Source organism: Mycteria americana, chromosome 1 (genome assembly GCF_035582795.1).
Source record: "Mycteria americana isolate JAX WOST 10 ecotype Jacksonville Zoo and Gardens chromosome 1, USCA_MyAme_1.0, whole genome shotgun sequence".
Classification (NCBI taxonomy): Eukaryota; Metazoa; Chordata; class Aves; order Ciconiiformes; family Ciconiidae; genus Mycteria; species Mycteria americana.
Window position 1 is genome coordinate 15,568,735 of NC_134365.1, and position 16,273 is coordinate 15,585,007.

The window sequence follows — 16,273 nt, forward strand, 5'->3', positions numbered from 1 at the left end:
CAAAAATAATTAATTTGCTCAGATGTGTCTGAATGACATACAAGTTCTGAAAACAAGGAGAAAAAAGATATTAAGAATAGAAATCTTAACAGCGATCCCCTTAAAAGTACTAAAATCCTTGATGAATTGAGAATTACTAAAATGTATTTTTAATAAAATCTTATGAACTTAAAAACAAAAATTCCCAATATAATTATTAGCTTAGTTGGCCCTTTTCAGAATGAGGTTTGAAATAACTAACTCCTCCTAAATTAACTACTACCACAGCATATTTGCGACACTAACAAATGTTATCTTCTCAATTTGGCAGCAAAAAAGATCGAGACAAGTGATTTTCAATTCCAACATTATTTTAACATTTCCGGCTCCTATCTGCATGCAGAAATATCCAACAACAATAGCTGTTTTTTACCTACCCAACAACTCCAAAATTGGAAGTCTTGTGACTACCAATTAATATACAATATATAAACTATATACCCCTCCTTACTGAAACAAACCCAGAGAAAAAATATTAATGTAAATAACTAAATTCTCAGAGCTCTAAGCCGAGGTTTCACTGGAGGCTGCAAATGAAAACATCTCACTTATTCAGTTCTTCCCATACACTGCCTGAAGAGTTGCTTTTGCCAAATAGTTCACTATCTGCCTTGTAAGCAAATCCACACACGGATCATGCAAAAACGACAATTTTCAGACTATCATTTCACACTGAGCAAACAAAAGAAACACAAGTTTTCTTAAATACAGATGCAATGGTGATGTTTAAAAGGTAAAACAAATTCCTCATCTAGAAGCATGAGAGTCTCCTTAACAGTATTGCTATCTTTTCCTTTCTGAATTGCACAGAACTAAGCTAACCTCCGTAATTTTAATCCCCGGTGTAACGGTGACAGTTGAGGAAGCTGTCCCACACAGAAAAATTTCTTAAAAGTCGGGGATTCTTTAATCTATTATTATCTTAAATGTTTAACTTGATATACACACTTAAAGGTAAAATGAAACATATTAATAAAGAGTGTGAAATTACTCCTTAGCAAACTATACTCAACAATCTGTTTCTTGCACATCACTGCAGTAATTGTGTATGGCAGTGCAGAGCTTCTACAAGTGCATAACTCATGTGATGTTTGTTAAATACACAACTGCTGTTAAATCAGTATATATTCCGAAGTAGACTGGCATGTTGCAGCTCAGGCAAGCAGAGTTTCTTGCCAGAGACCACAGTGTTGTCAGTGTCCCAAGACAGGCAACATTTGCCTGTCTGTATGTCCCTGTCTGTACATCGCTGTACAGCTTGGGGCTTCCTCCCATTCACAAGTCTCACATAATTTCAGTCTTTTGTGTCTGAAAAACGGCACCTTTGCTGCATTCTTCCTACAGAAGGAATGGTTAGCAGGTGTGGAGTTTCTAAAAGCAGGAAAAGATGGCTTTGAGATGGCATTCTCCATGGGACACCCTTCGGAAACGTCAGAAGCAGGGTCCAAAATAACTCAAGTCTGACCTTCCTGGGCTACTACAAAACCTGTTTCTCCATGGCTGATAAGCAGAATGTGCAGCGTGTGTGGCTGGAGCAGACTCTCCCATACTGGAAAGCTGTTAATCTTTGTTCTAAGGGTAATTTAACATAGAGAAATGTACAAACCTTGATATAAACAATACATATATAAAACTAAAAAGAAGATTTAGACACCAAGACATATTCTGGAGCTGGAATTAAATTATATGAAACTTCCATATCCTGTGGTACCATAAATACAGCAGTCACCAAGTCAGAATACAGATCCAACTGCAGTAAAATGTAGAGCGCTGGCCAGTAACTAAGCAAAAAAATTTAACTTACTCACAAAACCAGAATTGCATTAAGTATTTCAATGGCATTCAATTCAATGATTTGATCCTCTACTTTTTTAAACTGCCCTGAATTTATTAAGTTAAATGACAGGCACATATTGTAACATCTCAGGGTAGGAATTAATTGTTTTTTGCTTTTAAACATTTTCTGAAAATAGGAGATTTTTTTTTACTCTAGTAGTAAGAAGTAGTTTAAGTAGTGATAAGTAGTAAAAACTATCAAGTAGTTTTACTATATAAAAACTATGTAAAAACATATGAACAAATCTTCATGCCCAGTTTCTAAGATCTATCTTAATTCAAAGTACTGATACACAGTGAAGGGGTCAAGTGTATTATCTGGTCTAGTAGTAAAATACTGTTAATATGAAAAAAATTTCCCTGTTTTGCAGTGCTCAGAACCTCAAATCCTAGGGCACATACGGATGGATCACTGTGATAACAAACAAAGCCCAGGGGAGGGAACGTTTTTGCTTAGTTTTGTTACAGATCAAAAAGTCAACCTTCATTATGCATTTCATTGCAATGTAGAAGAAAAAAGAAAAATACTCCAGTATTTGAAGACACACATTCTATAGGACTCCTGGCAGGCTACAGTAAATTATTTGATATTTTAGAAGCTACAGATAATAATTTATCTCTTTTTTTTACAAAAAAAATATATATGTGGGTACTGCATTCAACATTAAGGAACTCTAGTTTCATCTTAGCATAACACACAAAGATGAATCGATAACCAAACTGCAAATTGGAAGCTGCGCAGGATCAGTGACCACGGTCAACTACTAAGGACTACAAAGGTAAATAAATCACAAATGCTTGTATTTATATTTGACGGTCAAAGAGAGTTCTTTTCCACACTGATTTTTTTGAGTGAAAATTGAGGATTTCTTTAAAAAGTTTGTTAGAAAAATAAAAAATAAGTAAATCTTATTTACTATATTTTAAAAAGAATTTTTGAATTAAGAGCCTGTTTAGATTTATTAAAGACAACTGCTGAAAGGGACAATTAGAAAAACAATGTGCAACAAACATAAAAACCGAGGAAGGGCACACGACAATCAGTAAAAATGAGAAAAATGGGAGCACAGACGATTGCAAAGATAAGGTGAGACAAATCTGTATTCAGTAAAGACAAGTTTACTTTTTTTTTTTTTACAAAAGAAAGTCTAATAATAATAGCAGTATCTACCTGAAGGACAGTAAAATAGTCATTAGCCTTGCAAAAATGACAGAAATGTTCAGTATTTCTTCTATACTAAGAAGGAAGCATGATAACACTCTCCAATCAGATAAAAATGGTTTTTTATTCCCTCAGTAAGTGTAAAGTGCCAGCTGAAAAATCATGATTTTTTTTTACATAAGCAAATCCAGATAATGTGGCCATGAGTTCCGAAAAAAGTTGGAGAGATATGGGGTCTCAGCATCTTAATTTCTAATTGAATCTTGGAATATTTGGCAACTTAAGAGAAGCTAGCTGAGTTCTGCTGTTGCATCCACACTGAAAACCCAAACCAGAGTGCCTTGGAAGAAATAATGCAAAAACTAATAAAAATAAACTGATAAACAATTACTTCACATGGTTTTGCTGAAAATTAGGTCTTGGCAAAGAAATCTGGTTTCACTTTTTGATGAGGTTACCAGTTAAGCTGACAAAGATAACTGTGAACATGTTCTGACTTTTGAAAGGCATTACAAAACACAAATAAGAGCAGTTTAAAAGCAAATGTTAAACAACATAAAATTAAAAACTAGCTTTTCAGAGATTTATGATTCAATAGGGGTGCTTTCTAGGGGTCTTTTTAGGCATCATTACCAAGTCTGACATGACTGAAAACTTCACTGGCCTTTAGAAATAAATATAAGATTACTGGTGATAACACTTGCTGATGGAATCAGGATTGAGGGAAACTAAATAATGAAGAGATGAAGGCAGTTATAAAAAGCAGCATGGAGTGTTTGGTAAAGTTTGTTAATTCAAAAAGATATTTTAATACAAGCAAATGTAAAGTTACATGTGACATAAGCTATTCAGTCTGCAGTAAAATACGAGGAAACAACATACTGGAAAATAGTGACAAAAATATTTAGTGGTCACAGTGGATAAGCACTATGAGCTTTTATTGTATTGTTGTGCTTACATTGAAAAAAGGGATATGGCAAATAAGATTAAGAAGCAAATTTAGTTTTCGTACATCCCTGGTTATACTGATACTGGAATATAGCTTCCAGTGTTGCTGCCAGTGGTTCAATACCAGTGTTGATGAATTAGAAGGGAACCAGAAAAAGGCTACAAAATTTCTGAGGGCTACACAAAGTGCTTGATCATGACAGGCTTCAAAAGCTCATTCTCTTTTTCAGGTAAGATAACGGATTTCCTTCTGTTTTCTCTTGTTCTTGGTCAGACAGTTGCACTAGATGATCATTGTAGGTCCCTTCCAACTGAAATATCCTATCCTATCCTATCCTATCCTATCCTATGCTATCCTATCCTATGCTATCCTAACTACTCTTGCAGGACCTGTGACAAACTCCCGAAACAGAGTGAATTTCCCTCCTAAGTATGTTGTGGCAATTTTTTTCGTTCCAAGCCATTGCTTGTCACTGTCATTCCCAAGCAAGAAAAATAACTGTAGTATGTCTCAACACTCCTCATACTTGGAGCTCCTTATTACCTCTTTTCTCCCTTCTTCAGGCTTTTAAAAATTATTTTTCCTTGCTGTTATGTAATTTTGCTGAGGTTTTTTTGGGTCACTCATAACTATATTCATTCTAAAATCTCAGCCACTCATTCAACTCTTTTCAAATTTGTGAGAAAAGAAATTCACAAACATTTTAAAACATAAAACAATGTTGTATTCTACATTGCTGGGATCGCCTCTAACAAAGTATTTGTGATTTAGTGGTTAGAATATGTGGTCCAAGTTAACTCTACTGGATTTTGTTTCCAATTCCATGCTGCATTAGGAATATCCTTAAATCTTGACTAGCTTCACTTTCTCAGCCTCAGTATGACTAATTTCCTAACACAAAGAAATAAAGACTAAGAGATGATTTTAAAAAATCCCTTAAAAAGTGACACTATAAATTTTAAGTGATTACCCACACGTATACCTTTGTGATCCTATTTCTGTTTGCAGAAAGACTGTCAGTTTTCTACATGTTGATGAAAACCATGTAATTTCCATCTCATTTTCTTCATTTTCAGAACTTCTGGCAGGCAACGGCTAATCGTCGTGGAGGGAGGTCAAGGAGACTTGCTTCAGCTGGTATCTCAGGGCTAGCTTACTTTAACACTTTACCCCAATTTTGCACTGCCTCAGGATCACGGATGGGTGGAAATGAACACCCTATAGCATCACAGCACCAAAATCCCCCAGGGCAGCGCTCAGAAGCTGTGCTGGGGCACAGCAAGCAAAGCGGCATCCTCTGGGCAGGTCAGCAGTGAGGGAGAGAGTTCCTGGCCGCAGGAATGCCTTTTATAAAGGGTAAATATTATTAATTATGATTGCTTGTGGATTATTATTGTTATTACTACCAATCTTCTTACTCTTTGCCTTTTCTATTTTCTGCCCTTTTACTATACCTCTTTCCACCTCGCCTGCAAGTTTCAGAAAAAGATGGTTTACATTTATCTTGTGCACAGCGCAGTGGTGCTCCAGCACTGCTCCAGTCTCTGAGTACTGCTGTATTAATAGCAACGATGTTAAAGAGATACAGGGAAAAAAAATCAGAGCTGACAGATATTTCTGGATGATGTATTCACAATAATCCTTCATATTCCAACTACAAGAAGGGAAGTATTAAAACAGTGGCTACAAAAATGAAACAATTCCAGATCTCTTTCCTCTGACCATTCTGATCATGCTTTTTAAAACATTAGCCGAGGAGCAACCTGAACCTCTGCAGCGCATCTCAGAACAACACAGGATGTGAAGAAGAGAAAGAGCTACTCAGTCAACGTTTAAGATGATGACTCAACCAAAACTATAATGAACTAAATAACGGAAGAGTTGCATCTACATGCATGCAGACATGACAACAGACAGATCTACTGGGCCATGCTGTTGCAGAGGCCATTGCTGAAATACTACTACTAATTGTAATAACTAAAATTTAAAAGAGATGCCATATGAAAGAATCAGGGAAGTGCGACAAAGGTTATTCCAAGTCTGGGGAGCAATCATTATAAGTGACACAATTCCTGAATTAAGCTAGTTTGATAACTGTCTGGAAGAACCTATGTCAAGTAAATATTTGTGGTACGAGACTACAACGTAACAGACAAAAGTACTGAATAACTGGAAGCTTCTGAGCATGATAAACCACAACACACTTGGATACATGATGCATCCTATTTGCATTTTTGAGGCAAATGTATTTGTGTCAATTGAGTGTTTCTAAACAATAAGTGGGTGAAATTCTATGGCTTGTACAGACAGCTGAATGGAAGATATAATCTTATCTTAAAAAAGAATAAATTTTATGAACAATGTCCCCTTTAAGAAAATCAGACCTGCTGAATATTTTCTAGAACTCTAAATAAAAATTATAATCCACTAATGGGATAGGAACAAACACTTTCTTCCATAACAGCTGTCAGCTCTCTATAACCTCTGATGATTATCAGACTGATGTTATTCTTTAACAAGTCATGTAATCTCAGGCACTTAACACTAAATTTTGAAAGACAATTTCGTTGATCTCCACTTCAGATTGTTTGTGATTTGTTATGTGATGATTACAATATCTTTAACTACTGTATGCCTCATTTTTCCCCATGGTAAACAAAACCACAATATTATCTCCCAGCAGAGCTGCAAGAGTTGGACAATTCACAGGTACAACTACTGACATATTCATTGCCAAAGTATTAACAGAGCAGTACAACAGTTTTAAACAGCTGAATCTACCTTGTTAATAATCAGTAAATGTTTGGGATGTTCCCAATAAAGGGAAAAGGGATTGGTGGAAATGCTCAGTTATTTTGTTCCCTTCCAGCCTTTACTGACTGACAGAATGCCATCTGTTGCCAGAACGGAAGATATTGTTTATAGATTCAGTTAGTATGCTGAAATGTGGATACGTAAGTTGCTGTCTGTAACACTAGGATGAGAAGCAGGTTTATAGTCAATAGTGTTAATACTCTGAAGTCCTTTCTGATTTTCTTTTAATTAGACTTAAAAAAAAAAAATCCTCTTGTATAAAATTTCTCTCCAACATTTAGAAGTAAAGGTCACTATTCAGTCAAGAATATTTTTTTTAAATAGTAAATGAGGCACTTACACCTTAACTAGAATAGCCTCTATCTCATCTGTGTGTATGTGTGTGTGTAATCTAAACATCCAGATTTTCTATTTTCAGAATTATATACCGTAATTGTCCAGAATGCTCATCATGCTTATAGAGATGGTGGGTTCAGATTTATAGGAAGATTAGATTTTGATCAAGTTTGTTCCAGTGCAAGGTAAATTCTACAGCTAGGCAGAAGCTGCTCTCTTTGAAATCATACTAACTAGTGCACATTTCAGGCAGAAAACATGAGCTATTACTTTAACATAATTTGAGTTTATGCTTTCTCATGGGTGAATGGTTTGCATTAGATTATTTACTGCTTTAAGGCAGTTGTGTCCAGAGACCCTACCTAAAATCATGACCTTCTTATGCTAGATAGTACATATAGAAGGGAAGGATCTTTACACAGTAAGTAGATAAAACTTAAGAAAAAGGAAGTTCTACTATCTCAAGTTTACAGACATAGATATGAGGCCGAGGAGGCTAAGTCATAACAGTAGCTGTGCAGAACCAGGAACTGAACCCAGACCTCCTGAGTCACCAACCTAGTGACCTAATCACAAAGCATCTTTTCTGTAGATAACTAAAGACAAACCAGTTTCTTATGGGATAAAATAGTGACCCAGTTCTGCTCTCATTTACATTTTTGCAACTCAGCTGCTATCATCACAGTCACGGGAGGATGGGCCTGGCTGTCTCAAAGCCTATATGTGTATATATATCACAGTACATGATGTAAGACTCCCCCAAAATAGTGATTTTTGCAGCCAGAATTTTCTTCTGTCTTCTTATAAGGCATCAAACATTATCAAAATACAGAATGAGCTCCAACAGCAGCTGCTGTTGAAGATAAATGACTATAACCAGTAAGTTTTCATGAACATCAGTTAAGCCAATATTAAGAACTCCGCAAAAGTCATCCTACTGTTTAAAAGCATCAGTTTTAAGGGCTGATACTGTAATGGAAGATGGACCTTAAAGATAGCAAACTCGGTCAATATCTCACTTGCTGTATGCATCTTAGAAAAACAGACATTTGATGGAACATCAGAAAAGTAACCCAGTCCTTTTTCCTCTTCCTATATATATATATATTATTATTTTAATTTAAAAACATCCCAGTTTCCTCCCTTAGGAAATGTAGAGGCTTTAACTGTAAACTTAGATGAGATGGGAATATGGATTTTTTAATGATTGTGATATATGCACAGAATCATAGAATCATTTGGGTTGGAAAAACCTTTAAGATCATCGAGTCCAACCATTAACCTAACACTGCCAAGTCCACCACTAAACCATGTCCCTAAGCACCACATCTACACCTCTTTTAAATACCTCCAGGGATGGCGACTCAACCACTTCCCTGGGCAGCCTGTTCCAATGCTTGACAACCCTTTCGATGAAGAAATTTTGCCTAATATCCAATCTAAACCTCCCCCGGCGCAACCTGAGGCTGTTTCCTCTTGTCCTATCCCTTGTCACTTGGGAGAAGAGACCGATCCCCACCTCGCTACAACCTCCTTTCAGGTAGTTGCAGAGAGCGATAAGGTCTCCCCTAAACTGCCTTTTCTCCAAACTAAACAACCCCAGCTTCCTCAGCTGCTCCTCACAGGACGTGTGCTCTAGACCGTTCACCGGCTTCGTTGCCCTTCTTTGGACACGCTCCAGAACTTTCTTGTAGTGAGGGGCCCAAAACAGAACACAGCATTCGAGGTGCGGCCTCACCAGTGCTGAGTACAGGGGGACGATCACTTCCCTAGTCCTGCTGGCCACACTATTCCTGATATAAGCCAGGATGCTATTGGCCTTCTTGGCCACCTGGGCACACTGCCGGCTCATGTTCAGCTGGCTGTCGACCAATACCCCCAGGTTCTTTTCTGCCTGGCAGCTTTCCAGCCACTCTTCCCCAAGCCTGTAGCGTTGCATGGGGTTGCTGTGACCCAAGTGCAGGACCCGGCACTTAGCTTTGTTGAACCTCATACAATTGACCTCGGCCCATCGATCCAGCCTGTCCAGGTCCCTCTGCAGAGCCTTCCTACCCTCAAGCAGATCAACACTCCCGCCAAACTTGGTGTCATCTGCAAACTTACTGAGGGTGCACTTGATCCCCTCGTCCAGATCATTGAAAAAGATATTAAACAGAAGTGGGACATCCTAGAACATAGAGATACTTACTATTTTTTTTAACACCAACATCTTCAGTAACTGTTATTTTGGTACTTACCATGGTTTATCCCGTGATACTTTTGAAGGAAAGACTGTGTGCTGTTTGTTACTGGAGGTAAGTAGATTGTCTTTGGGTGTTTTGAATGGCTTTGAGTTGCTGCTGACAGGGTTATGGCCGCTGATACAGGATTTCGGTTTCATCTGTACTAGGGATGTCCTGGAATTGCAGGCTGGAGAAGCTGGAGAAGGGGAAGGTTTACACATTGAACCGTGTCTTCGTTCTGTAATGGAAAAATAATAAGCTTTACAGCATTTCATAGGCTAAAAGAAAAAAAAGAAGTCAGGGAAGGGGAAATTGTTCCTCTATGCTAGTTACAACGATTTCATAATTCTGAAGAACACCAGTTCATTACTGTTGTGAATGTAATCAAGCCAAATGATAATTAAACAAAATCAGCTCTGTGAAGTGCTCTGAAAAATGTAAAAAATAGTAAAATAATGCTAATAATCTCCCAGAAAATTTCACCAAGAAATCTCAAACCATTTTTTAAGCAATAAGCAACCACCAGCATCTGTGTGAGGTACACTACATGTCCCAGCTCTTTCACGTGAAGAAGAAAGAGGGGTGCACGTAATAACAGCGTAGATGACTCAGTGAAGTACTCTGCAACAGACATGATATTGCTTCTATAATGGTTTATGAAGAACTCATGTGACCCGGTTATTGGGCACTTTATGACTATCTTGTTTCAAGTTTAATGGGAAGCTATAAGGAAAACAACCGGAAGCCTGAGAAGTAGCAAAAGGTCTGTGGCTCCCAGCCCTTCCAGAGAGGCAGGCTCTGCCTGGTTCATACCTTGGAGGTTATCTCCAAGCGCCAATCAAGGTAAAAGCTTATTTTTTCCCACACAGAGCAAATGGAAAGTGCAAAAAAGCAGGAAGTTTATATATCAGTTACAAACACTGCATCTACAGGTCAGGCCCTTGTGTAAGCACTGTTCACGCTCACGCGAGAGACCTCTTAAGTACTGCAAAAAGTAAGGCCTTGCTGACCTCGCAAGAGGAGAATAGGCTTCAGGACACAAAGACTTCAGCAAAATTGTTTGGGTTTGGTTATTATTAGTATTTTTTAAAATCTAAATATCCTATCCCTGATATTGTTAAAAAAAAGATTGTTTTAAGAAGGTATTTGGCCATTCTTTACAAATTATATACTTCTCCAGAGAAGAAGTGCTAGTGCTTGGCCAGCCAGCTGATCACAGTGTACTGCAAACAACAGGGTTGGTGCTGTGAAGTTAAGCACAACTACAAAATATTACAAGAGACAGGAGCTGGTTTTTGCTGAGAGGTGCTATAAATCCTTAACAGTCCTGTCCCCCCATTTGCAGGAACACCCTTTCCCCAACCCCTTCACCCCGCAGCGAGCCAGCCCCAGTGCTCCCCAGCCAGAGGCGGCAGGGGCGGGCTGGGGGAAGAGGAATTTTCCAGTCAGCAGGGCCGTGCTCAGCAGCAGCTGACTCTGACTTGCCGGCACCCCGGCACTGAGAGCCTCCATGGCGGGGATCAGCCAGGTACCCCTGCTACTGACACAGTAATCAAACACAGCAGGCGTAATGTAATTATAGACCGGGAACTTTGGACAAGCTGGAGTTTCTCCTTCAACAAGCAGCAATTTTTCCTCATCTAAAGCCTTCAGCACTTAACTTGAAGAACCCAAGTGGGTGCTACTCTTTGAGCTTACACAGCATCGCCCGATCAGCCAAGAGCAAGTTAAGGAAGCAACAGCGACCTGCTGCTGCAAGGGAAGGTTTTGTATTTACATCATCAACCCTGTGCTTGCTAGTTTGATATTTCAAGGATAACTAAGAAAAATTTTCCCACAGAGAATCAAAACATGACAATTTGTCTGGCATCCTCACAAGTAAAAACTTGCCAGTAGCAGAAGGATTAATCCATGATTAATTTGCAATAGGCGAATACCTCAAAAACAAAGATAAATGCTTAAAAAAAAAAATTGCAGAATATTCCAAACTGTTTCTATTAGATCCCCAATGACTAAATAAAGGCATTTTCTATTAAAGATCAAGCACTTCCATATCTTCAGCATTTGTAATTAAAGCTGTGAATATGAAATTCACTCCAGATTCTCCTGCAACTGAAGAACAAAACAGTCTTAAATTTTTTAAAATACAAAAAGTAGCACCCTCACACCCCAAATGCCAGCTGTCATTTGCCAGTTTTCACCCCGCCACACACCTCAGTGTGCAGCCTCTGCCGTTAAAAGTTCTTTGCAGGATGCAGTTAATTTTTATAAATTTCACCTCACATTTGTGGCAACAACCGTGTAAACTACGCATCTGCCTCTGAAATGCAGAGTTCCATTCACAGAGTATTTATTTCGTTAAATAATAGTTATTGTTTCAAGATTCACTAACCTTCTCAGCAACTACTTAATCAATTTAAATTAGCTTAATAAAAATTTGCAACTTTCCCATTAATTACTTGAGGACTGATGAAAAGGAACTGCTATGTAACCAACAAAACCAAGCTGTATATAAAGTGAAACTTGGGAAAAAACATGATTTCCATATACAAATTATATAAATTCAGGATTAATTACTTCAACCTTCACCACAGCTACTGGTTTTCTCAAGACCGACTGCCTTCTAGTAAACTGTCTTCGATATAATCCCTATGGATATATTTGGAAGTGAAATACACTACTCTGTTATTAAAATTAATCCTCCAGAAAGACGGACATTCAAGATACTGACCATCTAAAATTATATTTTAAAGTCACCTATCACATGCCATAGCAAGTTATTTCTTAACAGTCTCTTTACACTGGATTTTTAGTCAAGCTAAATGTTTGGTGCTTTTCCCTAGACAGCTTTCTCAATTTATTAATTCCCAAGAGCAAACCAGTACATTAACTTTCGATTTTTTACTGTAACATAGAAAATGGTGGAAGAGGCACTGTTGCGATATGACAATATAATAAAGTGCATCCCACTATTTTAAATAAAAGTTTACTTAAAAGATAGGGAAGGAAAAGATTACAAGATTACTTATTTTATCTGAGTGTGTCAGATTAGTGGTCATTCTTGTGATCAGAACCAACTGCTATATTTGGCATTTCCTTTTACCTCCTCAAACTCCCCTCTTCCCCCAAAACATGGCTACAGAAAGTCTTCCATGTTTTAGAGGGACTCTGATACATATTTGAGAATTATCAGCATTACTCAGCTTCTCTTGAAATTTCCTAGAAGCAAAATGGAAATTGTGACCACTGTAAAGTCATACAGGAGGAAGAACGTAAATAGCCAGTGCCACACAACCATCGGTGTTCTCACACACGGCTCGGATGGCTAAAATCTGCATGTTTACTCATGTAAGCGAATGTCACTTGAGTGTCAGCAGGAGAAGATGCCAGCAACACCTTCCAGGTAGGGCCACAGTGGAGAACTGGAAGAGTAACTCCTCCAAGGGGGCAGAAAACCGCTGTTTGAGCTGGGCAAGCACAGCCACAGGAGGCTGGACTTGCCAAAGGCGTCAAACCCCATAGACAAATCTCAGTGGTGGGGGCATAAATCATAACTCAATATTGATATATTCCTTCTCAAGAATACACCAATATTTACCTCTCGCTTCCCCCTTCCTTACTGCTTATATGGTAGTGAATCAGCCTTAGACATGGGTAATAAGTTTCAAAGAAAATAATGGGAATATATGACAAAGCAAGAAGGTTGTCAAAATCAACTCTTAAACCAGGGTGGCAGTGCTCCTCTATCAGACCGAGTTTCCTGACCCGTTTTTAAAAAAATTTCTACCAATTTGTCTATTCATATTTTACATATAAACAAGGAATTACACACAATATAGAAATCTGCTATTATACAGCCCATGTAATAAATTAATATGTGAATAAAAGACATTTGCACATCAAATAGTTGTTACAAAATTAGATATTCACATACTAACACATTCGGGAGACAACCAGCCATCTGTGTAAAAATTTCTACGCTCATTTGCAGTTCACGTGTAGACAGATTAGATCTAGCAGGGCAGGTGAACTTGTACACACAGAGCTGGAGACATGGCTGTCCCTGTTTACCTACAGAACTGGCATAGTCACTGGACATAACTGAACCTGAAGTAGAATGAAAATTTTTGCTCCTAAAAAATGAAAAAATCCTGCAAGGCAACTAGAAAACCAGCTATCGCTCATAAGATACTAAGCTAAATTCTACATGCATTTCAGTTTCTGCAGAAGCCTGCGATGCTATAAATGTGTGCTCAAGTTTAAAATATGAAAGAGAACTTTTCCAATTCATTTAAATACTTCCAAATGAATGTTTACCCTCCACATAAATAACAATACATATTCTGTTTTGTTCCTAAATACCAGTTGCTGTCAAATCCAAAAGCAGAGAGAATACAATCGAAGTTACAATCCTCTTTACCGCATTAATCCTTCTGCAACCTCTCAGCTGTCTCAGCACAGCCACTGCAGCAAGTGACAAGCAACATGTGACTTCTGCTGTCTAACAGTTAATGTATTAATGACATTAATCTTGGAGGAAAGTTTAACACTCTCCCACTGAATTAACTGCACTTTCTAAAGAATCAATTTCAGATCAATATCTGCTATTTCTTCTAGTTAGTGGCAAGAGTCTAAAAGCCCAGCGCTACATATTGTCCTAATGCGCATTGCAAACTCTGCATCAGTAGCATTGCAAACGATCTCAAACTATTCCAGGAGATTCTCCACGTCCTATGGAAACATGGATATAGTCCAAATTTCTCAGCCAAATCTGAATTGTTTGTAGATGTGAAGTCCTTATGTTGTTGGAGACTTAACAGTCCCTGAATCTCCAGAGCTTCTCTCCCATGCCCTTGTACTCCATTTCTAATCCTCCTTCCTGCATCCTACACAATGCAACCCCCTACCTTTCCCCAAAACCTCTGCTGCAGCTGCCAAAGTCCTCTAGGTCTGCCTTTGAATCTGTAATTCCACTGGATCCTCTCTGACGGGTCACTAGGGAATACTAGCAGCTGTTTTGCAGGAAACGCCACATCTCCTTCTAATCATAAGCAAAAAAGCAAAGCAATAGCGAGGCAATATAAGCTCCAGAGCCACAAGCACAGCGTGTGGGAAAAAGAGGCAAAACCACATTCTGAGTAGAAAGCCTCTTCTCGCATTCTTGCCTCGACTCTCTCACACAAGATCAAGCACTCAGCTCACAGCAAACCTTACAGACAACAACACAGCAGTAAATATGTTGCCAGTAAAATATGCTAACCGTATGTTTCCAGGTGGACTGCAGTAGTTTTCTACCCAAAAAGATCTTTATATGATCCTGAAACTGCAGATATCTCTAATTTGGACTACAAAACTAAAAACATTTCTTAGTCTATCCCACCTATACCCATTTTTACCCAACATGCGCTACTCAAAATTGATCAAACCAAGTGAACAGTTTTTGCTCACAATTAGTGTCTTCTCCATCGGCGAGACACAGAAGATTGCAAAGGAAAAAAACTCATTATACTGCTTGAGCATAGAGAAAGATATGCTTTGTTCTTTCAGTATTTTTTTGCAGGTAGTTAAAACAAAAAAAAATTCCCTCTAACGTTGTCAGAAGAGAGACACTAGAACTTTGTCAGCACCAGTCATTTTGAAACATTACTCTCATTTAGCATGATCTGACTTCCTGCGTACAAGAGGCCCAAAGAAAAAATCAATTTTAGGTTGACCCACGAATAACTCAGAGACCCAGTGTCATGGATTATAGCTTGGTATTACACTTGGTAAAAACAAACAAAATATAATTGCTAAAACCCGGAAAGGTAAGAAAGTAACTTGCTGTTAGTAAACATTACAGAATAATAAAACTCCTTTTAAGCTTGTATTCATCACAAACCTTGAGTTCATAGCCCTTTTACTTAAAATACTATAAATTCATTTATCTGACTGCCCCAACACAATACAAATACTGTTTGTTATTCCTCATTTACAGTATTTAAGCAGATGATAATGAAATTTAGTATCTCATCCACAATGTGATTCTGTTCCAGTAACGTATCACAGTCTTGTTGACGAAGATGTTACTCATGGTAACTCCATACACCACCTATGCACAAATTGCAGCTTTTCTATTTACAGTATAACCTGAGGTGTTTTGTTGCACAGCCCTTCACTGTGCAAAGTTGAGCAATGTATACTTACATTTTCAGTAAATAGTAAGTGAAACCTGCCACCTTGTACTGATCCCAGTTCAAAGTTTACAAATGTACTTGGCATTAACTCTAATAAAACTAAAACAGAAAAAAACCACACATGCCCGAAAAGCGACAGCCAGCAACCAGAAAACTGAACAACTAGACTGCTTGCAGAAATGTGTCATCCTGCAGTAACTGGCAGCTGGTTCATAACAAGAGTTCATAAACACCTTGTAAGCACTTTCATTTTGCAGCCACAGTCTGAAAAAAACCTAACAAAACCCAGTATGTGAGGTTAAGCAAAAATAAACTTGGATTTGATGCTAGCAAACTACAGCATAACATTGCAAGACTGAAGGATAACTTTACCAGCTTTTTTGACAAAGCACTATTCCAAGTCGAGCTGAAAAAGTTTGGAAATAATATCCGCAAACCGTTCCACCCTTCTTGCGCTGCGCACTGGAAAGGAAACAGCACAGTCGGTTTCATTTTGATACTTCTTGTAAACTGACAAAGGAAATAAACTGCCAGCTCAAACCCACGGACTGATCCACTGCATAAAATGCAGCTCGACAATCGCAAGCTTCATTCCAGGTCAAATGACATAATTGGGAAATTATCAAGTGCTAAAATAACCACCGTTCTGCTGGTGTTTATTTACAATAAACACAAGCTTCGCTTTCTGACATAAACCCACTAAAACGATTCTCCATTTCACAAAGTCTACAAGTGAGTA

At 38.1% G+C, this 16,273-nt stretch overlaps 1 protein-coding gene across 4 annotated transcripts in view; it reads right to left on the reverse strand.

Annotated features, from left to right (window-relative positions):
* The window catches only part of ATXN7L1 (ataxin 7 like 1), a 120,507-nt gene that overhangs the window by 26,197 nt on the left and 78,037 nt on the right, over window positions 1–16,273 (reverse strand). For 3 of the 4 annotated variants that reach the window (XM_075491757.1, XM_075491763.1, XM_075491752.1), the window contains one exon: window positions 9,374–9,596. In XM_075491757.1, coding sequence (XP_075347872.1) covers window positions 9,374–9,596 — 223 coding nt within the window. Of the gene's footprint in view, window positions 1–9,373; window positions 9,597–15,906; window positions 16,003–16,273 lie in introns of those variants that run through there. The other variant, XM_075491772.1, reaches the window with a different exon arrangement.